Source organism: Dipteris shenzhenensis, chromosome 16 (assembly GCF_047967505.1).
Source record: "Dipteris shenzhenensis isolate YYH24624 ecotype China chromosome 16, Dip_SZ_1.0, whole genome shotgun sequence".
Lineage (NCBI taxonomy): Eukaryota > Viridiplantae > Streptophyta > Polypodiopsida > Gleicheniales > Dipteridaceae > Dipteris > Dipteris shenzhenensis.
In genome coordinates this window covers 29,716,845-29,743,185 of record NC_141611.1, presented here as the reverse complement: position 1 = coordinate 29,743,185, position 26,341 = coordinate 29,716,845, and the positions used below count along the sequence as shown (strand labels likewise).

General features: G+C 45.0%; 1 protein-coding gene across 1 annotated transcript in view; it reads right to left on the bottom strand.

The window, feature by feature from the left end:
* The window catches only part of PDR2 (phosphate deficiency response 2), a 97,753-nt gene extending 72,470 nt beyond the window's left edge, over positions 1–25,283 (bottom strand). The window contains exons 1-3 of the mRNA XM_087386901.1: positions 25,213–25,283; positions 24,821–25,119; positions 22,549–22,641 (exon numbers count right to left, since the gene is read on the bottom strand). Coding sequence (XP_087243027.1) covers positions 22,549–22,641; positions 24,821–25,066 — 339 coding nt within the window. The 5' untranslated portion in view covers positions 25,067–25,119; positions 25,213–25,283. The remainder of the gene's footprint in view (positions 1–22,548; positions 22,642–24,820; positions 25,120–25,212) is intronic.
* Between the last annotated feature and the right edge of the window lie 1,058 nt (positions 25,284–26,341).

Genomic DNA, 26,341 nt, shown 5'->3' with positions numbered 1-26,341 from the left:
GGCTATGGGATACTTTATGCAGGCTACCAGTCATGGCACTTTGGGCCTTCATCTACCTATCCGGCAGGAGCAGGAGCTTTTGGACACTGAGTTTGTTGATGACATGGCACTGACAGTCAGAGGAGATGCATATAGTCTTGCTACTGTTGCGAATTTAATTGACAAGATCTGCCTAGCCTCAGGGGGACTTGTCAATTGGAACAAATCAAAAGGCATCTGGACTGGAGCTCAGCAGGATACCCCAGCATGGGGAGAAGACAGAGGCTTTGTGTGGATACCGAGAGGCACCTCCACGAGATATCTAGGCTTCTAGGTTCGCATTGAGGTGTCCCCGACGCAACAGTTTGCCCCAGTTCTTGAGAGTATCTGGAGAAAGCTAGCCTACTGGAGTACGGCTAGACTTTCTTTGGCCGAAAGAGCGCTAGTACTCAACCGGGTTCTACTAGCGACTATGTGGTACGTTGTGTCATGTTGGTGCTTTCATGCTGACTCGATCCGTCAGGTGAGGAGATTGCTTCGGAACTTTTTGTGGAGTGGTGGTGATGGTTCTGAGGACACTAGGGCCAGAGTTTCATGGGATACTATCACTTTACCCTCCTCGCAGGGAGGACTTGGGGTTCTTGATCCGGAGATGCAGAGCAGAGCCCTTTTAGTCAAACTTCTTGTTAGAGGTTTGACTCCAAGAGATCAGCCGTGGAAGCAATTCCTACTGCATGGGATTCACCAATGCACCCCCAGAGCAGCAGGCCAGTGGGCAGGTAGAGTCAGTTGGATCTTCCTGTCGGACCAGCATTCTCAGCCTTCCTCACCACTTGTGAAAAGGCTTATTCAGATCTGGGATCATTTTCAACAGCACCTCATCAGAGCAGTTTCCTCCTCCAGAGAGGAAATTGCCCGACAGCCACTTTACCATATCCCCCTTGTTCGGTATCAAGGATCTTCCCCTCGTACAGAACTTAGGACTCCCTTGGCCCGATGGCATGCTCAAGGGGTTGAGACAGTTGGAGATTGGTTCAGGGGAGGTGTGGAGATGTCAGAGGAGGTGATCAGAGATAGACACGGGCCACTTGGACAGATTGCTGCCACTAGATTACTGATCATGAGAGCTATTCCTCAGCAGTGGAGGAATATACTCACAGATCCAGCCTATGTTCACCCCATCTCTACTTGGTCAAGTTGTTTTAGTGAGGCTGGGCTATGCATTGGAGTTCATTTAGGACTGGCACCGTTTATTTATTTTGAGATGGACTCCTCTCATAGACTGTATCCCACTCAGCCCCTGGATCGGTAGGAGCTCCTTTGGCAGAGAGTCAGGGTCATTGGTTGCCTGGGTAAGGAATGGGCCACAGATCCTTCCAAGTTGACCATTGCAGAGGATACTAGATGGAGACTTTGGATTTTTCAGGATCGACCTCTTGCGGAGCTTGACTGGGACCCAGGTGAGTGGGCATGGCCTGCTCCGGTGGCAGGCAATCGTCCTCTTTCGTTTTTCCAGTACTCAACGAGGGCAAGTTACAGGCTTCAGCAGAGAGACTCTCATCACCTACCATCTGCCTCCCAGCATTGGCACGCACAGGGACTTACTGCAGAGCTCTTGCTGAGCTACTGGACTCACTTTTGGGGCATCAGTAGAGCCAGGAAAGTCTCCTACTTTCTTTGGCTCACTATACATAGGGGCATACCTGTGGGTACTTGGCTTCAGCAGATGGGTAGACCCTCCTTGTGTATGCGTTGTCAGCTTGCAGAGGAATCTAGCAAGCATTGTTTATGGAGCTGCCCCAGCTCTAGAGTGGTCTGGACAGGTATCTTCACGTTGTTCTCACATGTTACATCCGAGTCCTTTCTGATGACATGGGGCGCTGCCCTTTGGGGGAGAGGATATGGAGCCTTTACTCTCTTTGAGTCAGAGCCAGGAGACCACGGCTTCTTCATGCAGCATCGCCAGAGACGGGGTCCCACAGAGGCCAGCATCATGGAGTCGCAGGATTTGCTTTTGGTACCTGTACCAGCTCAAGATTCCCTGCCTACTTCAGCTGCAGGGTCAGCCTGGGAGGTGATTTCCAGCATTACCCTATGGCGGATATGGTGTTCGCGATGTTCTCTTGTCATTGGGGGCCATTTATGCACGGAGGCTGACACTCTCGCTTCCATTTGGGCAGAGATTATCTTCACTCTCAGGAGTCAGTGGGAGTGGTGTACAGGCACCTCTTTGGCAGCTCGTGGGAGACTTATATCCTTCATGAGGACATGGGACTGCTCATTGTTTTTTCATTTGACCCCTTTTGGGATGTCGTGGCATTTTAGACCACCACCATGGCTTTTTTGCCACATTGTTGAGGCTAGGGATAGGGTACTTTCTCTCCCACCTGTTGTATGATTTGTTTTGAATGGAATATATCACTCTTTTATTTAAAAGATCCCAACGTTGCCGGAGGGGCAATGGTGAGAACTGATGAGAGCTGAGTGGTGTCTACCAGTATTTGCTGGTAGTCATCCCTGATATGTGTATATCTTGGGCATTGTAGGGCTACATGTGCCTCTATCTCAACTGTCTGTGAATTAGAGAAACTGCAAACTTTGGCATGTCGTGGCAAATTCAGCCAAGCTCCTTTCTCTATTGCCAAGGGGTGTGATTGTGTGCGGAATCTGGCAATATTCCTGCGATAGAGAAGAGGGATGGGAGTGCTGATGTATGGCTGAGCAGAGGCATCTGATGTCATGAAGGATGACCAGCATAAGGGGTTTATTTGATCTTGGTTGTATTCTAACTTTGTCTTCTTTTCTGCTGTCAACCATTACGCCTGTAGGGTGCATAGTAAGGACAACTGGAATTCTTATAGATTGACCTTTTCAGGTGGCATAGTCAAGTATGATTGACTTTCCATCTGCTGAACCATTTCCTTATGTCTGTCCCCCATCCTGTACATATGATCTTGCTTTTATGGTTTTTTTGAAGTTTCATACTTGCTGTCCATGCTCTGTGTGGTAATCTGTCTATTGGCATTTGTTGCACGTCCACTAGATACTGCATCACTCTGATCAGTACATGAAGCTCAATTGGCCTCCTGCCCGTTTCCAATAGGAGCACTGAGTAAGGGGTAGTAGCCTTGATTCCTAGATGTCGTCGTAGGAATGCTTTCTGCATATTTTCAATCTCATTCCATGTGGATGGAGAGATGCTGCCTCCTCATACTTCTACTCCGTATAGCACTGTTTGAAGTACATATGCATCAAACAACATATCCCGGATCTTCCAGTTTTGGGTGTCAGTGTGCTTATAGTCATTTTCAAATTGATAGTATTTTCCCCAACCTGTATCCAATCTTCTTTGTGCACATTGCCACCATCTGTGGTCAGCTGGTATGTCGATTCCCAAGTATTTAAAGGTACTGACATATTCAATGGGCTGTACAACCAGCAATACAACCCGTATTCGACGAAGGGTGATACAACAGCTATGGCTTATACAACCCAAACTGACGAAACAGCTTTGACTTTATTTCCACGACGGAAATTAACTCTCCAAAGGCTCTCCCTCTCTCTCTCTCTCTGAACATACACTAGGGCCCAGGACAAATTGTCGGGCTGGACCCCCCCGAAGGTCTTTATTCATTTCAGAAAATCTATTACAGAAGTTCAGCTTCAAGCTATCTCGTAAGTCTCTCCAAAACATGAAAAGAATTCTTCTTTTACAAGAGCTTCAAGCCCCATTCAAATTGGCAACATGCCACTTGTCTAAAATCTAGACTAAAACCTATTACAAGCCACTATGGGCCATTCTGGAGTCTTCAAAGCTCTCGGTCACACGAACCGCTTCCTGGATGCTTGTCAGGCTCCCATTTCGCTTAGGAAAAATAATCCTTCTAGTACCTGCAACAATTAATTAAAGCGCACCACCATGGTACCCATTAATTGTTAGCGCTTTGCATGCAAATAACACACTGTGGACTAATCCTAGTCACGGTGGGCGTCCCCACTAAACACACGTGCACATCTAAACAAATATATATATATATATATATATAAATATATATATATTTTCTCTGGTTGACCGGAGTCAACACTCTTGATTATAATTAAAGAGCTTCGACCCAAGATCAAGGCGCCTTAATTATAGCCAAGTCTCTCCAACCGAGGTTGGCACATCTTGGTTAACCGGGGTTAACCCCTCTTGGCGCATACCAAGTCTTGTTGACCGAAGTCAACACTCTCTGACCGTAGTCAGGTTTACTTGACTAGAGTCAAGTATCTTTGACCGTAGTCAATCCTTTGACCATTAGAATAACTCTTTGACCGTAATTAACACATATAAAACTCTTTAATTATGATCAAATAAATGGTCAACTGTATTTTGACTTAGGATATTTACATTGTGGTGACATCCCCTCGGCTTCTATTCAGTTGACCGCAACTGAAAAGCTTCCTTGTAAACATCCAAAAGCTGTGGATGATTGGATAACATGTCTTTGTCCATCCACTTGGCATCTAATGCCGTATAATTCTTGAATTTTACAAGATACCTGCAAAATTCCTTACCCTGAGGGCCTTTACGTACAGTATGGTACACAATTTGCTCTGGCTGAAGGACTTCCTCCAGCTCATCCACTTCTGGTGGATCTTCTGATACTGGTTCTGTAGGCTCTGGTCCCTGAAATTTCTTTAGAAGACTCACATGGAATGCATTGTGAATCCTCCAATGCTCTGGCAATGCTAATCTGTATGCAACTTCATTTATTCTCTCTGTAACCCTGAAAGGGCCATAATATCTGGGAGATAACTTTGCATACACTTTCTGTTTGCCTTTAAACTTGCGGAGCCTAGCTTTTTCAAACCTTAAAAGTATCCAGTCCCCTTCCTTGAGATCTAGCTGTCTCCTATGTTTATCTGCAGCCCTTTTATGTTTCTCTTGAGACCTTTCAATTGCTGTCCGGACTTGGCTGTAAGCTGTCTGGAGGTCTCTTACAAACTGATCAGCTGCAAATATTTCATCTTTAGTCCTCAATATAGGTGGCAAAATCACCTTCCCATATATGACTTCAAAAGGGGCTTTCCTTGTAGAGCTATGTACTGTATTATTGTAAGCAAACTCTACTAAGGGTAGGTACTTTTCCCAGTCTGAATTCTGGTCACCCACGTAGCATTTCAGCATATCCAAAATGGTAGAATTTGCTACTTCACTTTGACCATCTGTCTGGGGATGGAAAGAAGAAGAAAAATTCAGATTCGTCCCCATGTTATCAAATAAAGCTCTCCAGAATAGACTGGTCATTCTGGGATCTCGATCACTAACAATGGACTTAGGCATACCATGATGTTTAAAGATCTGTGCCATGAACAGCTTAGCCATATGATCTGCCTTTATGGTTTTGCGAACCGGAATGAAATGAGCTTGCTTGCTGAATCTATCAATGATAGTCCAAATCCCATCATTCCCTGACTTTGATCTCGGCAAATCAAAAATAAAGTCCATTGTAATATTTTCCCATGGTGCCTCAGGCACAGGAAGAGGCATAAGTAGGCCAGGTGCCTTCTGTCTATCATATTTCATCTTTTGACACGTAAGGCATTCAGTAACAAACTGATGTATATCTTTCCGCATTCCTGGCCAAAAGAAATACCTCTCTAGTGCTAGAGTTGTTGCTGTAATTCCTCTATGTCCAGCATAGGGAGGTGCATGGCATTCCCCTAAAATCTTTTTCCTCATCTCCTGGGTGATGCATAGGCAATCATCTTTCATTAAATACCCATCTTTCAGGGAATAGTGACTGGTGGATTGCCCTTCTTGCATCTGCTGTAAAATTTCACCAAAATCAGAATCATGAGCATATTGCTCCCTCATGCCTTCCAGGTCCTGATGATAAGCAATAGTTACATTGTTGACCTGGGGTCTTCGGGACAAGGCATCTGCCACTCTGTTCCGAATTCCTGGGGTATGGACAATCTGAAAATGATACATTGACAGCATGTTTGCCCATTTCATATGCTTCTCTGAAAGCTTGGTCTGATCAAAAAGTATTTCAGACTTTGGTGATCTGTTTTGACAGTAAAATCTGCACCCAAAAGATAATGTTTCCAGGTATGGATAGCATGAATTACAGCCAATAACTCTTTCTCATAGATTCCTAAATATCTTTCCGCATCCCGAAGTCGCCTGCTTTCATAGGCTACTACATGACCATTCTGATGCAACGCAGCCCCAACACATTCTCCACAAGCATCGCAATCCACATCAAAAGACTGATACAGATCCGGAACTACCAGAATAGGCTCTGTAGTCAACTTTTCCTTGAGTGTATTGAATGCTTTCTTCTGTGATAATCCCCATGTGAAAGCTGCATTTTTCTTAGTGAGGTCATGTAATGGAGCTGCGATATCAGCAAAATGTCTGATAAATCTTCTGTAGTAAGAACACAAGCCTAAAAAGCTTCGAACTTCATGCACAGTTTTCAGCTCTGGCCATTCCTGAATGGCACGGATCTTTGCTGGATCCATTTGTATCCCATTCTTGGATATTATATGCCCCAGATAGTGGATTTCTTCCAGGAAGAATTCACTTTTCTTACTGTTTGCATAGAGCTGATGATTTCTCAGCTCTTGAAACACTATAGCAAGATGTTCTCTGTGCTCTTCCTCTGTCTTAGAAAAAACTAAGATATCATCAAAGAAGGTACCCGTAAAATGCCTGTACTTCCGGAAGATGCGATCCATCATTCTATTGAATGTGGCTGGAGCATTTGTCAATCCAAAGGCATCACTAAGTATTCATACAACCCGAATGTTGTGCGGAATGCTGTCTTATGCACATCCTGAGGCTGTATCCTCACTTGGTGGTAGCCACTCTTCAAGTCTATCCTGCTGAAAACTGAAGCTCCATTTAACTGATCCAAGACATCATCAATACGCGGAATAGGGAATCTATTCTTGATGGTCATTTTGTTCAGTGCGCGATAATCGACGCACATACGGAATGAACCATCTTTCTTCTGTACTAACAGTACACGGGAACAAAAAGGAGACGAGCTGGGCTGAATCAAGCCTTTGGACAGCAAGTCCTGTACCTGAGCCATAATCTCCTCTCTCTGAGTCGCACTGACTCTATAAGGGGGTCTGTTTGGTGGCTCACTACCAGGCATTAACTCTATCTGATGATCTTCTGGTCTCTCTGGGGGTAACTCCCCTGGCAAAACATCAGAAAAGCAATCTTTAAAGTTTACCAGAAACTGAAACCTATCTTTGTCTGCATCATTCATTTCAGCATGCATATCATTCTCTTTTTCTTTTACAAAAACCATGTACGCAGAAATTGCAGACTTTATTGCTTTACCGCATGAAACATCAGATACAATGGGGATAGTGTCCCCTTTATTCCTGGCAATTACACGCTGATTTTTCCCCCTATGTACAAATTCCAGCACTCTTTCAGGAAGAGTCAACTTCACTGCCTTGCGGTGAAACCAAGGCATCCCCAAAACTACATCATAATGTTTCAGTGGAGAAATGAAGAAGTCTTCCTAATCCACATAACTCTGAATATGAAGACGGAGCTTCCCTATCAAGGGAGTAACTGGCACAGGATTCCCACAAAACATTTGATCGGCATCCAAAGCCCTGCCTAGCTCTTCCGTCTTTATTCCCAGCCTCAGGGCTAGATCCTCTGATATGAAATTATCAGTAGCCCCTGGATCAAATAAAATTAGCACTTGCTGGTCTCTAACTTTGCCCCATGATAGCAGCAATTCTCGTTCTTCTAAGTTCAAAGCATGACCCAGTATATCAGGAATTCCCCCCGCCATTGGCTTTTGCGGTCCTCGTGGCTTCTCTGCCTCTTTTCCCTTCGATGTTGAAGGCTTTTCTGGGCACTGGGCAGCCACATGCCCCTCTTTACCGCACCTGAAGCATTTCCCATCTCTACGGAATTCCGCTATCTGTTCAGGGGTAAATAGAGATTTGCCCTTATAGGTCTTCGAGAACTGAGTACCCCTCGGCTTCTGAGGCTGAAACCCTTTCTTTTCAGCCTTAGGGGACTCTTTCTTTTCTGATTTTTGAAAATCAGTTTTCTTTTTATCAGCACGTCCTGCATGCAAGGATGGCACTGTAGATGGATCTTGTAGCGGCACAAGACTCGCTACTGAGGCTGAATGCATAAGATCTTGAATATTCTTTGCCCCCAAAGCATTCACTACTGCCTGAATTCTTGGAGTGAGACCTGCTCTGTATTTCCTCATCTGGGTGCCTTTGGAGATCTTTTTGAACGGTGCAACCTGCAAATAAGCATCCCAAAACTTTTGGTTGTACCCATCCACTGTATCTCCTGCATCCATGTGCAAGCTGTCCCAATCTTGAAGAACATGGTCTCTAAACTGTTTAGGCATGAACTGCTGGTAGAAGGCTTTCTTGAAGCCCTTCCACTTTCTTGGGGCTGATCCATCTGTAGTCAGTGCACTCCACCATGCACTAGCCGTTGCTGTTAAATGTAGGCTGACCATTCTTAACTTGGAGGATTCTGAAAATTTCTCAGTATCGAATGCAGCATCAAACTGTCTGATAAACTGCAATGCTTTGTCTGTATGACCATACTGTCCATTGTAGGTCATAAACTTAACAGATTTTCCTCCCTCTTTAAATTCCCTGGTCGCTTTGGAAGATTTTCTCTTCCCAGACTTCTCGTGTTTCCTTCTTTTCCTGGATGGTTTATCTGATAAGGAAGAAGAAGACACAGAAGTCGAACTCGAGGTAGACGGTGATGGACTAGGAGATCGGTGATGACGCCTCGATCTCTTTTTACTATGGGACCGTCTCCTATGAGATCTATGAGATCTCTCTCTCTCAGACTGTACACGAGAGTGTGCCTCTGGCATTGGCACGTCATATACTGGATTAGGCATAGCCTCTGCTGGAAACAAATGCTGAGCCCTGGGATCCCTTTTAAGATTTTCCAGCTCTTGTATACGAGTGCGTACCATTTGTTCAAATTCTTGTTGAGTTTGTGGCACATTCCTCTGTCTTGGATGCACATCCCTATCTTGAGAATCCCACTGGATAGGTGATTGATCCATATTCTGAGATCTGCAGATTTTTCTCACACTGTGCAAGTAACTAATGCACACTACCTTTGCTTTTCCAACAGAAAAGGTACCTCAACAAGAGGTGTTTTGCATTCACAATCTATGCCAGTACTGGCTGTCAGTTTAAGGCATATACCCACACAGTTGCCAAAGCATTATCAACTATATTGCCCTTTTCTGGCTGCTGCAGATGGTTTCAAAAGGCATCTGTTTTTCCCTCTTTTTACTGCTCAAAGGCATGCATACTCCTTTTTTCTGCAAAGCTCTGTTTTCTCTGCTTTTCTCTGGTTTTCTGCTACTTTTCTGACAGTAAAAGTCTGACAGGCAGGAGAAAATTGATACCCAAAACTGTCTCTGCAACTGTCTCTTTTTTTTTTTTTTTTTTTTTTTGAAAGAACAGTAACCAGATGGGTAGCTACTGGTTACATTAACCAGATCAGTCCTGTTCTGGTCTGGTTAGATGACTGTAACTTGGCCCCTAACTGAAGCAAACTGGTTAACTGCACCAGTCCAGTCTGGTTAGGCTGTCCTCTGACCCAATCCCTAACCAGGGTCAGCTAACTGCAGTTAGTTTGAATAAGGTCACACTAACCACAGGTCTGCCAGCCTGGCTGCCACGTGTCAGAGTGCCACGTCAGTTCTGAGCTGGATGCCACGTGTACTGCCACGTCATCAGCCTGCACATGCTGCCACGTCAGCATCCACACGTGTCTGCCACGTCAGCTCTGTGCATGCCACGTGTCTGCCTAGGTGGCACCCTGGCCACGTCAGCACAGCCAAAGGTTTCAAACCTTGGCTATGCAGGAGTCATCGCGCGTCGCGCCTGCGCCTTGATGACCATCGATCTAAGCCTTCACGAAGATTCGCTGAAGGTCTTCGTCAGCATCTCTGTTAGACAGCGGAATAGCTCACCGTGCATTGCCTTCCCAATTTCCATAGTTTGTCCGTCCGTCTGATATTCACGGGACCCCAAATATTGGCGCAACAGAGGCGTACACATTCATCACAAGCTCGGAATCCCCCATCGCGAAGGCGTGTCCACACCTTCATGCTTTGCTTGAAATTCGATGTACAGAGTCATTCCCTGTAGTACGTTCATCGATTATCACCTAGGCTTCAAAGTTAATGTTCTTGCCCCGTCCAATTTGAAGCCCCAAGCCTTCCAACTGCCACCTCTTAGGGCAACGCCATCCCTTTCTTCGGGGTCAACATTGGATCTTTACTCTCTTGCGGAATCGTCACAACCTGAGAAGGCTATGAACCTACGCTCTGATACCAATACAACCAGCAATACAACCCGTATTCGACGAAGGGTGATACAACAGCTATGGCTTATACAACCCAAACTGACGAAACAGCTTTGACTTTATTTCCACGACGGAAATTAACTCTCCAAAGGCTCTCCCTCTCTCTCTCTCTCTGAACATACACTAGGGCCCAGGACAAATTGTCGGGCTGGACCGCCCCCGAAGGTCTTTATTCATTTCAGAAAATCTATTACAGAAGTTCAGCTTCAAGCTGTCTCGTAAGTCTCTCCAAAACATGAAAAGAATTCTTCTTTTACAAGAGCTTCAAGCCCCATTCAAATTGGCAACATGCCACTTGTCTAAAATCTAGACTAAAACCTATTACAAGCCACTATGGGCCATTCTGGAGTCTTCAAAGCTCTCGGTCACACGAACCGCTTCCTGGATGCTTGTCAGGCTCCCATTTCGCTTAGGAAAAATAATCCTTCTAGTACCTGCAACAATTAATTAAAGCGCACCACCATGGTACCCATTAATTGTTAGCGCTTTGCATGCAAATAACACACTGTGGACTAATCCTAGTCACGGTGGGCGTCCCCACTAAACACATGTGCACATCTAAACAAATATATATATATATATTTTCTCTGGTTGACCGGAGTCAACACTCTTGATTATAATTAAAGAGCTTCGACCCAAGGTCAAGGCGCCTTAATTATAGCCAAGTCTCTCCAACCGAGGTTGGCACATCTTGGTTAACCGGGGTTAACCCCTCTTGGCGCATACCAAGTCTTGTTGACCGAAGTCAACACTCTCTGACCGTAGTCAGGTTTACTTGACTAGAGTCAAGTATCTTTGACCGTAGTCAATCCTTTGACCATTAGAATAACTCTTTGACCGTAATTAACACATATAAAACTCTTTAATTATGATCAAATAAATGGTCAACTGTATTTTGACTTAGGATATTTACATTGTGGTGACAGGCTGCCCCTCAAAGCTGATAAAGGGAGGATGTTTAGGTTGGGTGGTGCATACTGCCATCATTTTGGTTTTGGTGACATTAACTTGCAGCCCACTTTCATTGCAAAAGGCCTGAAGTGTCTGTAGTAGTTGATGCATGGAATAAGGGTCATAGGCAAAAGACCCACATCATCTGCATACAGAAGCAACAGTATTGTCCACAGAGAGAGAGAGAGAGAGAGAGAGAGAGAGAGAGAGAGAGAGTATTAAAAGTCTTCGAAACACCAAAAAGGGTCCATGAGACTAAAAGAAGCTGATAGGATGAACTGATGGGTGGAGCCACTAAACGGGCATCAACACCCAGGACAAATACAAAATTTTTGTAACCCATAACCCTGCCCATAACGCTGTCGGTACATAGCCTCACTGAGTGGGAGCTAGTGAGAGTGCCTATCCCAGGAGGGGGGTGTCGGGGTGTGAGGTTGCTGTGGTGGCAAAACACTGTGATAGGGCGTTGGCGGTTGTCGACATGTATAGGCCGCTAAAGTCTCTTGGCTGTACCTCTGCGGCAAACAAGTGCCACAATCACTCCTGTGGGTCGTGCATTTGGTCTAGTAAGCATGGAAGCAAGGTCCTCTAGCGTGATCTGTGCCTGAGTGTAATGGCCAGTTTGGCGTGTCTTTGACTCTGGCTCGGGTCCCCGTGACTACGGTCTCCGTGAGTCTTGCTGGTCAGTATTGTATGGCTGGAAAAACTTGGTGGTCATGCTCTGAGTGGAGTCTGGGTGTGTGTCATGATCTCCCCTACGTGCTCTGAGCAACCACTTCCTATGTCGTACAACCTCATGAATGAGGGCTGCCAAGCATCTTTGGTCTGGGTAGGATAGGAAATTGGGTAGGGAGCTAAAGCCATCTCTGAAAAGGTAGTGGTATCGACCTTTGATCTTGTCGTAAACCAGGCACTTGAAAGCGAAATGCTCCTCTGACTTGATCTCCCAGGAATCGCACATGGTACAAATGCGGCCCTCTCTCGGTATGCCCTCCACTCGACGACTCTCTATACGGAGGTGGAGTGATGAGACCCTCATGGTTGGGGATTGATGGGTAGGACAATCTTCCACGATGGGTCCATCTAGCATTCCAACTCTCATGCGAGTTTAGAATCATCTTGGCACCACCGGCTCCTTTCTGAGTAGCTCTATCTGCTCAGAGATCTTCCGCCCCCCCTAGACACAGGGTAGTTGAACATCCTTCCGCAATACCCGCAAGCAGTTTTTCATCCACTAAGGAGTCTTCCATCTCAGAGCACAGTTTAGTGGGCTATCTTGCAACATTTCATTCATTGGAGTCTCTTGGGTCTCCCACCCAAGGGGGTTTTGTAGTTTCTCCATTTAGCTCTTTGTCACCATCATCGGAGGGGACACGCACATGCCCACTCTATTTCTCATCCTTCCTCTTGTCTCTCCCTCTCAGTCAGCCATCCCTCCCGGCTTCGACTAGAGTCACCTCACCACTGCCTCAGTCATCCTCGTACCTCACCTAGTTTACTCTTCACCACCTACTATTCTGTCCCATCCTCGTACATTCGTACCACGGCCTTTTTAGTTCCAGGTCCCTCGGAAGACCCAAATTCCCACGAGCAGAGTTGCCAGATGTCTAGGAGTTCCTTCTCATGGAGGTACATAGTATTGGAGCGCAAGAGGTGGAGTTGATGCGCAGCGCCCAGGAGCAGGCCCGCCTCACCTAGGAGGAGGCTTGTCTTATACAGGAGCATGTCTGTGTTATACAAGAGCAGGCTGGGCTCAAGGGCTCAGATAGGATACCTTGCAACTCTGGGAGAAGGTCACCGACTTACATATAGCCCCAGGGAGTACACCAGTGGTAGAGGCACAGATTGCTAGCATTCAACTATAATCAAGGAGACATCTAGATGGGTGGATGTGGCCAAGCAGCCTGCAAAGGCAACCGTCTCGGCTACTCTCATGGAGCAGCAGCAGTGGGCCAGTAAGGCTCTCAACAGTATAGTTCGTGGGATTCAGCATACCATAGCTACACCAATGGAGGATGCGACCACTTTTTGGATACGACCTTAGGCTTTTTACAGAGCACGTGATTGAGAGGGCTTGGCGTGTGGGGAGAGACCCCATTTGAGAACAGCCCCTCATCATACGATTCCATGACGCTCATGCTTGACTAGTAGTGTTACGACATCGATCGATCCTATGGGACCACCCATCTATCTCCATGGACGAGGATTTGCACCTCTATAGGTCGAGGAGAGACGTGCCCTGATGCAACAACAAGATTTGGCCTGCAAGGAGGGGAATTGGGCGGTGGTGCAAGATGGGAGACTCCTTACAGGACTTTGTCAGGCACCAACCTCTCTTCCCACCTAGGGAGGCAGGGCCTATGGGACTCAGGTTTCTGGGACCCTGTCTTATACCATTTGGAACTGTAATGGTACCTTATGGTTAGAACCAGAGAATTTCTTGGAGTCTCACGTAAGTCGCGACATAATCTTTTACACAGAGACATAGCAGACATTTGTGATGCCCATGAGGCCTCTCCATCAGCTACATTTAGTTCCTATGGGTCTTCCACCCATGGAGCTCAGTTGGCCACATCAGTTCTCTTTGGTATGACTCACATTTCACCTTCTCATCAGGGGTTTTCAGGAGTAGTGGGCTCAGCTTCCAGTCCCACTGGGCTTGAAACTCAGCAGGAGGGGCAATTTCAGGCTTAGCAGAAGGGAGTACCCTTACAGAGGAAGTAGTGGTTGTAGCAGTGAGCGGTACGGAGGTTGATAGGATAGTTAGACAGTGTTATCACAGTTCACCTTCCTCAGTTCTTTAGGGAGGCAGCAATTGCAGTATCATTCAGTCCGTGAGGTTAGTCATGGAGTTTCCTTTCCATCAAACCTCGAGCCATCAGCAGTAGTGGTGACCAGTGCCCACACCGACATTTCCCTTAGTATTGGCAGTAGTTCGGTTGATTCATCGAAGGTATGCTCATCAGTCTTGTCCCTCATTCCATTCTTCCTAGAGGCATCCTCACTTCTAGTTAGTGCTTCATTCTTGTAAGGAGCATCTATTCCGTCCATCTTTCAGTTCTTTCAAGATGCATCCAGTTGAGTCGAGGTGTTCTCAGCAGTTCCATTCATTTCGTAGTCCCTTCAGGTAGCATCCCATTCAATAGATTGATTAGAGAGGTGCTCAACTGCTCCTCCCTTCCTTTGGGAAGCATCTTGTATAGTCTATCCCTTAGAGGTGTGCTCTGCTGTGCTAGTCACCTGCGGCTCCTTTGGGATGCATACATAGTTCTAGCTCTCTCTTAGTTTCTAAGAGAGACATACCAGTTGTAGATTCCAGGAGGGGGCAGAGCTTTTACCCTCAGCAGTTGTCACTCTAGAATGTCACATGCACCCCTGAACTAGGGTGGATTGTGACACACTAAACTCATCATCGAGTGCAACATTAGTTCACAAATCAGGATATTTTGTCGTATGCAATTGCCCCATCATGCCTAGACTGGGAACGAGTCATACACGAGGTAGTGGGTCCATTCCCAGCTCTCAGGGTCAGTCCAAGTTAAGTCTATGTGTAGGTAAGCCAGCCAAATGGGCTGCATGTTATAGGGTGATCCTGTAGAGCTGTAAGCCTGTGTAGTGCTGCAAGGGGGTTGCTCTTGAGTGGGGTCCCGTCCAGAGAGAGAAAGAAAGAAGAAGAAAGAAAGTTTATTAAAGTCTAGGTATAAACGAGCATCCACAGCATCCACACCAATGCAAAATGCAAAAAATGCAGAATGGTAGTACTAAGTACTAAGTACAACATAGTCATGTCGGTGGTCGACTATATATCAATCTCATCATCATCATCATCATCATCATTAGGACATCAGGGTGGATGTGGCAATGGAGTCGCAACCAACCACTACTCAATCCCCAAAAACTTGGTTAATAAATGCCCCAAACTTCAGCCTGCGTGGGATGAAAACAGGCCGCTCAATGCTGAAGCAAAAAAGCTCTGCCAATGCCCTGGAATCAGCCCAGGAACTCAGCTTGAAGACCCCTGAACACGAGCAGCAACAGCCCCGGAGAGGGCCCTGAAGCAGCCCAGCCTGAAGCGCAAAGAAGGGAGGGGTGGACAGCAGCTGCAGGAACGTCCTGAATGGCGGCGCCGGGCAGAGCTGCGCAGGAATGGCGGCTTGAATGGCGGTCTGAAGGGGGGCGACCTGAAGGGGCAAGGGGGGCACGGCCAAGAGAGCAGGGCGCGGCCAGACGGGCTGGATGATGGCCACGGGGTGGTGGCGGGCAGCTGCAGACGGGAGCTCCTCCAAGATCATACTCTTTTTTCCATTGGGATCTTTTGTCACCCGTCTTTTTTCGTACCGCAAGAACTTGAAAATTCTTGACCCCTCCACATCGGAGGAGATTTTTGTACTGATGATTAGGTCCCATGGGTCATTTTTGGCCCCCCGATGACGATAATAAATTCTACTTCTCTCTCTCTCTCTCTCTCTTCAGCGGGGGGGACCAGAGATGCTGGTACGCACGCACTGAGAGATGGTTTGAGCGACTAGGGCTCCAAATGGATAGACTCCCTCCCTTAGAGTACAGTATGGATGCTCCCTTTTCTCCCCTCCTGTCACACGAAGCTCAGCTTCTACAGAGATCACTGCCTTGCACATCACAGAGGAGGGTTTCATCAACCCACCAGGATATACGCAGATCCACCTACCCCACTCATTGAGGATCTCTATTGGGCAGTTCCAGGTCTCGTCACAAAGACTTCGTATTGAGAGTGGCAGAGCAGAGGACATACCCAGGAAGAGGCACATACGCACATTATGTGACATGCAGGAGGTTGAGACGAAGAAGCACTTCATCTTCAGGTGCCCTGTTTACCATGAGATCCGAGGGCGCTTCTACTACCTCTTCAAAGATAGTTTTGGGGTTTTGTCCCGGTTCCTCTCCTACCTAGACCAGGGATGTTTGGCTTGGCAGGCTTCATCCATGAGGTAGTTAGGCACCGCGAGAGGATACTTCGATCACGGAGACAACAGCATACTTCTTCCTTAGCAGACCCTTCTCAGAGCTCTATCACGGAGTCATCCTGCCAGATCACATGGACACCCACAAGACGAGGCTTCAACATGATCGCGATCCAGAGCCAATGACTCGACAGCTCAGACAGAGGGTTGAACCGCAAATTACACTTGGAGACATAACCTCTCTGTTCAGAGTTGGAGCCCGACCAATAGGGGTTACTATGGCCCTTGTTACATGCAGAGCTATGACTAGGAGACGTCACAGAGCCGCACCCGTGAGCAACCGACAACACTATCGCCAATTTCATGCCTCCATTGCCTCATCCACCCTGATGTCCTGATGGCGATGATGATGATGATGATGTTGATTTGTAGTCGACCACTGGCATGACTATGTTATACTTAGTACTATAATTTTGCATTTTTGCATTCTGCATTCTACATTGGTGTGGATGCTCATTCAGTAGCTCCACCCCCCCAGTTTGTGTACCAGGTTGCTCACAGTCTCATAGACCCATTGGTCTTCCGAAGACGTTAATAAACTCTCTCTCTCTCTCTCTCTCTCTCTCACACACACACACACATGCTTCGTAGACTTTTGAAAGGCCTTTTACACTTCCCACATTCCCGCATGATTAGAAGACTACAAGACATGCAGATTCCAAAGACGTTGATCTGGGAGGTGATGAGCCTATATGAGTCAGTCAAAGGCAAAGTTCGTGCCCCAGGTGGTCTATCTGATTGCGTCAAGAGCATGATCAAAGTGAAGCAGGGTTGCCCCCTCTCACCGACCCTCTTCAGACTTTACATCGATGAGATCACATTCTTCATTGACCGCCTAGGAGGCAAGCAATCATTATTGGCAGACCTCATGATACAGATACTCCTATACGTTGATGACATAGTCCTTATATCATCTTCAGTGGAAGGGTTGCAGAGACATCTGGAGGCCCTAGAGGTGTTTTGCCGAGAGAAAGACCTAACAGTCAATCTTAGGAAACCAAGGTTATGGTCTTCAACACCTCATGGGCAGCACTCACTTATCGTGCCGAGCTAGTTGAGATAGTACAGTCCTATACGTATTTGGGAGCAGTCTTCACAGGACCCCTCTTCATGATGACCCAGGATCCTAGTGCGATCGACTGCCATATATGCAGCGCCCTTCTGGTGATGCGATCTCCCAAAGGCAAAGTGGAGGAAACTAGAGCGGCTACAGATGATCATGGGTTCCAGGATGATTCAATGTAAGCTCTCAGTCCCACATGAGATAGTAGAGGCAGAGTTCGCCATGACACCTCTCCAGGTTGATGCCATCTTTCAAACAGTGACTTTCATCCACAGAGTTTGGGACTTAGCTCACTGGAGACTTCCGAGGCTAGCCCTGGAGTAATCCAAACGACTATCAAAGTGCAAGGTAGACACATGGCATGCACGTATATCCGCATGGCTTCCCAGGCACAGTATCCAAATGGACAAACTTCCTCCCTTTCACTATAGCATGGATGCACCTCCTGAGTCGATCCCATCAGATAAGATCAACCGTATCATACAGTTAGATCTCATCCAGCTCCACACATCTCGGACTTGGGGAGAGGACCAGGAGTTTCCCACCAAGATCCAGTTCTATCGCGACCACTTCCTAAGAGTATCAGAGGAGGGATTCATCATCAAACCCCAGTACCTCGAGGATAGAGGAGTCTCACATGCACTGAGGATTGCCATTAGACAGATGTGTGTTTCGTCACATCAGCTAAGGATTGAGGCAGGGAGAGCGGCAGGTATACCCAGAGAGCAGAGGATTTGCATGCTATGTACGGTGGGGGCGATTGAGACAGAGGAGCATTTTCTCTGTATTTGCCTAGCCTATTATGAGATACGGGGATGCTACCACTGTCTCTACCTAGAGGGGAGTGGCTTTGGTCCACTATCATGACTAATCCATTCCATGACCAGGTCTGTTTTGGGCTCTATCTGATGGAGATGCACTGGTACAGGGAGACACTCCTGCGACGGATCAACAAGCAGCAAGAGGCACTTAGACCACAGGACATGGAGGTTGACCGGGCACAGCGACGCGTCACAGAGTTCTATGCATATGAGTCAGCTCCAGGACACAGTGGAGTAGAGGAGGAGGAGCTAGTTGATATGAGGGCAGCTTGGATCAGCATAGAGAGCCGACATGGTGCCACTAAGAGAGGGACGCAAAGATCACGCGCAAGACGGAGAGTGTCGAGAGCACATTCTATTGAGGTCCGACCTATCACGGCTTTCTTTAGAGGGGAACGACAAATGCGAGGGGTCACCCTGGACATAGCCCAGAGAGTTCAGAGATTAAGGAGACCGCACCCCCCACCACAACGCGAGACGGCTCAACAGACACAGATACGATATATTTTCACAGCTCACCAAAGAGCCATCACTGTGCCGAGCTTCAGTTTCTAAGTCCCAACTCCGAGATCGACTTGATTGAGCTTGAGCTTGATTGGTTCTGGTTCTAATTATGGTTATGATTTTGATAGCATAGATTAGTACTCATCAAGGGCCCTAGTGCACCCTTTGCTCCAGCCCATTGAGGCTTGTATTAGTACTATTTTTGTGCACTTTGTCCCATAGGCCCGCGAGGCCTCCCGCAGACGTTAATACATCTTTCTTTCTTTCTCTCACATGTATGAATGGAAGAAGAATGAATGATTCAAAACATAAAAATCTAAAGGAACCACTTACACTTATGTACCACTTCCTATAATGATGCAATATTAAATTCCTTACTTGGTAACCACATGCATACTCAATTTCTCTCTTTTTTCAAAACTAAAGAACAACGGGCTGTTCAGCTCCCCGCTTTTTGTTTGCAGCTTATGTTCAATCATTCCAAACATGCCTAAGGCCAATAGACCGGAGATAAAAGACTTCATATCTACGATCATGTATACTTTTTTTCATTATTTTTCTTGGATTACACCTCTTGTGTATTAGCAAAGTGAACAAATTACTACATTGAGTGATAAAAGATTCCTTAGTTGTAGAAAGACGGGAACATCTATGGAATTGCGAAGAAATGACTCCATATTTTGCCAAATCAGAAATGTTTGAGTCAATGTGAGGCATTTTTATAATGTGTAAACCACAATCTTCACCTTGTTGACGTTTATCATATATCAACCTCTAATCCTGCGGCAGATTGATAGAACCTAAGAACTAAGAAAACACAAGAATCTCCTCTTGAAGTGCAGTTAAGTTCACGAGAGTCACGAGGATAGAATCCTTCTCCAAAAGCACAAGCGTTTTTATACATAAAGTCTTGAAAGTCAAGAACATCTGGTACAAATAAATGAACTTTTAGCAATTTGCATCTATCTTTGTCAAATCTCAGCTTAAAAACTTCAGCCATTAGCTTTTTTATTCTACACTTCAAATCTTCCAACTCAATCTTTGTGTAAGATTGAAGGAGAATAGAAGACTCTTTTTCTTGAACACTTCGAGAGTAATTTAAAAAATGTACAATAGGAACCACTCCTACGGAGTCATTAAAACCCAGCTTGATTGTAAAGGAACACCTGCCTCCTTTAATAAGTCCCTCCAAAGTTCATGGACGCTAGGCAACATGGCTTTGAAGCAGTAGCTTAGCCATTTTGAAACATCTGCCAAGCAACTGCAATAAATATTGGCTTTTTTGGAATTTTGTGATACTTCAAAGCAGCACAAAGAAAGGGATACTTGGATTGCAAACAACCCTGAAGACTTACAAAAACTCTGGTGTTTTGAGATGAGATCCTTTTGAGAAACTAAGGCAAGGGCATAAGTCCTAGCAAACGAGTTCACTTCTCTCGAAAGACATTCTAATTAAAACTTTTTGCAAATAAACACAAATTATTGGAACATTTGTCCATATGAGATATGGCAAAATTCCTATGGGATTTTCGAAGAAAAGTTTCATCTTTTCTAGAAAGATAATGACTTTTCTTTGAGCAATTTTCGAAGAAAAGTTCACCTTTTCTAGAAAGATAATTACTTTTCTTTGCACAATTAACTGAAGAGACTTCTTCTAGGTTCAAAGCAAACACACAAGATCTTTACTGTACACGTGCTTTATTTTGTGATTTACAAATGCTGGCCAAAATGCCTAAATGGCTCACTATACATGACTGCAAAATGGAAATGAATATAAATCATTCAGGCTACTGCTGATGCTGGATGACTAAGCAGGCGGAGACGCACTGATGTCCATGCTAATGCTGCCATATGCTGGCTGACTGAATGGGGGTGATGGGGGCTGACAATGGGAGGGCTGAGGCCCCTTTCATAGGCCCTGGACCAGCTGGTTGACAGACCTGGTCAAACCAGCCGACCGGGTCAGCACAACTGCGCCAACCTGGTCTGGCCTGGTTTTGGTCAGCCCAGGCTGGCCATTTGGCCTGCTTACTAACCACTGACCCTGAGGGCTGGAATTCGAGCTTAGATATTTGCAATTTTATGCTTCAATTAAAATCTTTTAAATTACAGATGAAGAATAGAAATACAAAGCTTAACCATACCATTCTTGTAAGAAAAGTTCCTTGCTCATTGAGCAGAAAGAGGTTTCAATGCTTCAACCTTTCAATATGCTTGAATTTTAAGACTAGTCCTCTCTTAATTTTGTTCCATTAACAACATTAAGAGTAATGCAAGGTAGTAAGGTTGGGCACAACTTCTTCCAAATTCAGAACTAGGTGGCTTTTGAAGACAGAAAAAAGCTTAAGACTTTCACAGCTCCAAAACTGGAAGGTTGTACACAACTTCTTACAAATTCAGGACTAGGTGACTTTTAAAAACAAAGACAGAAATTGCAGTATTTTACAGTTGCAGAAGAGCTTTAAATGCTTCAGCCTTTAAATATGCTTGAATTTAAGATTAGTCCTCTCTTAATTTTTGTTCCATTTCCAATATTAGAAGTCATGCATGGTAGTATGTTTGGACATGACATTCAGACCTAAGATATAAAGACCGATACTAAAGACTCGTGCAGTTCCAATTGAAGCCACAACTTCTTCCAAATTCAAAACCAGGTGACTTTTGACACTCAAAGACTTCCACATGCTTCAACCTTTCAATATGCTTGAATTCCCTAAATTAAAAGTATGTAAGATTGAACACAACTCCTTCCAAATTCAGAACAAGGTGACTTTTGAAGACAAAGATGGAAACTAAAGACTTTTGCAACTCCAACTGGAACGTTGGACAATTTTTAAATTCAGAATGTGAAGGAAACTCAAGACTTCCACATGCTCCAACCTTTCAATATGCTTGAATATTAAGATTATTCCTCGCTTAATTTTGTTCCATTCCCAATATTATAAGTCAGGCATGGTAGTAAGGTTGGATACAACTCCTTCCAAATTCAGAACTGGGGGAATTTTGAGGACAAACATGGAACCTAGAGACTTCTGCAGCTCTGACTGAAAAGTTAGACACGACTTCCGCAGCTCTGACTGAAAGGTTAGACAGAACTTCTGACCTAGGCAACTTTTGAAGGGAATGGAAGACTTCCATATGTCCAAAAAATGTAGTCTGGAGACTCAGCACATATAGATAAATACAGAGTGTACAGCAGTCAATGTGTACCCTATTAAAGCTGCTCATAGGGTGGGCCCCAACCTTATCACAGCGACTGCTAATCCCAAACCTAGCCTTGAGCTTTGGAACAATTTTCTGTTGATGTCAAATGTGGCGATATGACCATGAGTGATCCAAGCTCTTTTCCATGATGAGGCCAAACAATTCCTCCATCATGCAAACATCTGTCATGCACCAGCCCAGAGGGCAAGAGTGCCAACAACAGCATATCACACCCTAGTTTTCCTCAGGGTTGGAAGCTGCTTCCAGAATCAAATCCAAAGGACTGCATTTGGAGTCAACTCCTCTTTGGTGCACCAAAATTTTGTGAGCAGCACTGTACAGCTTCCGGTTGACCAGTGCGTGTAGATACTACACAAAAGACTAGCAACAAAAGCAAAGGATGATCCTCCTACTTCATAATTTGTCGAAGCTTAATGCTAAACGTTCTTTAAACATCTTAAGCATTCAACCATGATGGACATGAGCTAAAAATTATAACCAAAATCAAGCTTAAGATCCTTGAACAGGACCTTTCCCAAAACTTCCAAAATTGAAACAACAATAGGATGACAAATCATTGCATACAGAAAACAAAAACATTACAAACAATATAATATCTCATGCGGGACTTACAACTTTTTTACGTTGCAATGGTACAACTTCCTTAGATCCTGAAAACTTTTCGGGGATAACTTTGCATATTTCAGCTTCACTAACATCTTTCACCTGCACAGAATGGTCCAATAAGTGACACAGATTGAGACTGCCCTTGAAGCAACAGGCATGCAGTATGGCACATTCAAACCAGTCCCTTAATCGTAAGCAAACCCTGACAAAAGCATACACCTCATTCTTACACACTTTTCCAAAAAATAGTCAAGGAGCATTCACTGACGAAGTAATGAAGTAGCATGAAGCAAGCATGCTCTTCATCCTCGCGCAAGATTTTGCCTTCCTTGTATTTGGAATGTTGATGAATTGGCAAGATCTGTACACTATGAACTTGCTTCATTGGTTGCTTACCCTTATCAAAAGGGTTTTTATTATCCTATAGTTGACTGGGGCAATTTGTGCCTATGTGATTTTACTTGAACACTTACAGCATAGCCGATTCTTCACTGCCTTTGAATGGTAGTCCAAAGGTAACATAAACCTCTTTCCCGCAAAGTCCTTCTGTACTTTATGAGGACCGGAAGGCTTAAAATTTGGGCCACTTGACCAGACAGTCTCCATCACATCCATGGATTGACTACATTACTACAATGTATGTCGGGAATGTATATAGGAGGGGGTTGCCTTCATCATTCCCAAAGCAACAGGGGTCTCTTTCTCTCGGGTCTTGGCATCCAATTTTATGCCCCTGTGGCAATCTTGATACTCAAGCAAAGGGTTAGACCCCACCCCTTCATCGAGGGGTTATCTTGGTCCTTGGGTCCTGCTGATCAAGCTTGAACTCAGTGCAGCAATTTCTCATTTTTGGCACATGGGGACTACTTCCTCATCTTAATCCTCAAGAGGTGGATGCGGATAGAGACCATTAATTGCAACGGCTCAGTCACATGAACAATGTCCAGATGGTAATCCCTAGATGAGCAAATCTTCCAAACATTTCCAGAACGCTAGGTTTTGACTCTCTTCGCAGTGAGAGGTCCTGGTATTCTCAAATGGTTAGCTCTCAGCCCCACATCAGTCCAAGTAAAAGAGATCAGATTAATTTTCAATTCCACAGTGATTTCTCTTAGCACATGGTAGATTGAGATAGGGAACTCCGCAGATCACACTCTACTAAAAATCCAAACAGTTTTACGAACATCCTCCTCTCGACAGCTTCATTTGCTTTGCCAGTAAGTGACCTTATAAATCGTTTCTCCACATTGAGAGACACATACAGTTGCTTCCTGTACACCAGCATTCTTAAGCCTCCACAATAGGCTGGTTTTCAGGTTGAAAGGTCTCAGCCCTTTCTTATTATTTCTACTTCAGTGTGCTCTGATGAGGCTTGTGGTATAGCAATTTAGGTCCCCCATTAGCCCTGAGTCATGAATTAGAGTGGATGTTTGTTTAAATATCTGGCTTCATGTAATACGGGATATGTAGGCCTTATAAATGCTCATGTTAAGCAGTTCCTGAATAATGACAATTGGGTTTCAATGGAATGCATACGCACATAATAGATAATAAAAATTCAGAGGTTCTCTCTTCCATTCGCACCCTTGCATCTATAATGTTCTCAAACTGGATGGTCCTCAAATACGCCTACCTGAACTGTGGGGCAAGATACAATATTTTGCACTTGACAAATATAATACTAAGACTTGATAGTGGATCGTTCGAACCTTCCATTTGCACACTTTGCATCTAAAATGTTCTCAAGCTGGATGGCCCTCAAATACGCCTACCTGGACTGGTGGGACAAGATACAATGTTTTGCACTTGAAAAGTATAATACTAAAACTCGATAGTGGATCGTTCTTCTTTGGTAAAGGAGAGCTAGAGCTTAAAGTTCAAGCTCTCAATTATTATGCACGACATTGCAGCAGTCTCCTCCTCATTGATACATCAGCATTAAAATTAATATTTCTCTTTAAGATGAAGGAATTATAATATCCTGATGAGGATCGTGCGTTTCTGCCCAGATCCACGTAGATTTGGAGCATAACAGATATGCAAGCATTTGGAGCATAATAGGCATTCTCTGAAGATGAGGAATAAAAGTGAATTTAGAGTACGATAGGTAAGGAAACCTTCTCTGGTTCAAATTGCGTGCAAAAGAATACAGGAGAGAAGACTCAAGGCATATGTCGTCATCTTAGCAGATAAAAAAGCCATAGAAACCAATAAAATGACAGCAACAGGAATAAAATGACATCTCCAGAGGCAATGCAAAAAAACCTAGTCCACACACCTTGCAGGCCTGAACGAAACACCGGAAGTCCACAGACCATGCTGAAAATAGAAATGTTAAAACATGCGAAACGAGAAGGGCCCCGAGCACTACGATGGCGTCCATTGCATCCAACCGAGGGATGGCAAGGATCATCCAGCTGAGATACAAAATCACGAAAGGCCAGACATCTAGACGCCTGGGCACCGCCCTCCATCTGTACAGCTCTACGGAGCGCACGACTTTTCCATCGACGGGGCAGCCCATCTCAACAAGATTTGTTCTTCTCTGACCGGTGTAGAGGAAAATTCAAGCTTTCTCTGCGATTCAGGAAACAAAAGGCAAGCTGAAAGATGCCAAAAAGAGGGCAACAAATCAGAGAATTGGGCGAATCAGGGATTTGCAAGCCATACCAACAAAACCCACGACGAGATCGATGCAGAAGCAAGATGATCATCCTCGTTGGAGCTTTTTCTGTGTAGTGAAGATGCAGGCTCCAAGAAGCTAGTAGAGAAATGGCTTTATAGAAAAGAGATCTCTATCGACTAGAGTTCCCCCTAACCTTACCCCAGCTCTCCTTTTGACCTTGCTATCCCTTTTAGGTTGTGTTTGCAAGGGGCATCACTAGGCAGCCCACTCAAGCTCGAGAAGCGCACGTTTGCGATGCCTTGTAGGCATTTATTACACGACATTGCTAATGGATACAATTACGTTATTATAAGACCGCTCTTGAAGATTCCAGTTCCCTGAATATTTTCTGGTTTGTATATTTTCTTTGTGGGGGGGGGCAATGGGGGGGAGGTGAAGCTTCTTGACAATTTATTGAGTGAAAGAGGGGCCAATTACAATCCCCCACTAACATCACTACAATGCAATGACCCTCGGCTTTATGAGTTGTCAAAGATCCAACATCACCATATAAAATTGCTACTACTGAGACCACAATTGAGTCATCCGATGAAACACTTGCTTGCATGCATAAAGTGTAGCTCCTCTTGCAAAGTAGTGAATTTGATGGAGAAGCCGTTGGTGTCTCCTAATAAAGTATGTTTCCAACCAAAATGACAACTGGGGACATAACCTCTCAATTGTTAGTCAACTCCTCATGTAACAAGATTCCAAAAAAAAACAACCTAGTGGGCAAGACCATAATAGGTGAAGAGTGGTCTCACATGATGCTTTACATAATGGAAAACCTACAAGCATTTTTCTAGATTATGTTAACCACCATTAATGTATGGTTTTCCATTGGAGGAGGCAAAATTGGGAAGACACCAAATCAAGGTGACATCCCATGTTCTCCAAGCCTCTGGGCATCTCTTGAATGAAGTCTTTGAGGCAATCTCTAGATTTTGGGTTCCAAATGTTAACATTGTGCTTGTTACAAAGCTTGCAAGCTACTCTTCAATTCATGTGAGCCAACTGCTTGTCTTCAAATTTCAATGCAAGTTTCTCTTCAAATGATGTGAGTCAACATCTCATCTTCAAATTTCTTTAGATGACCACACCAATTGTTCATAAGATTGCTATGGCCACATGAAG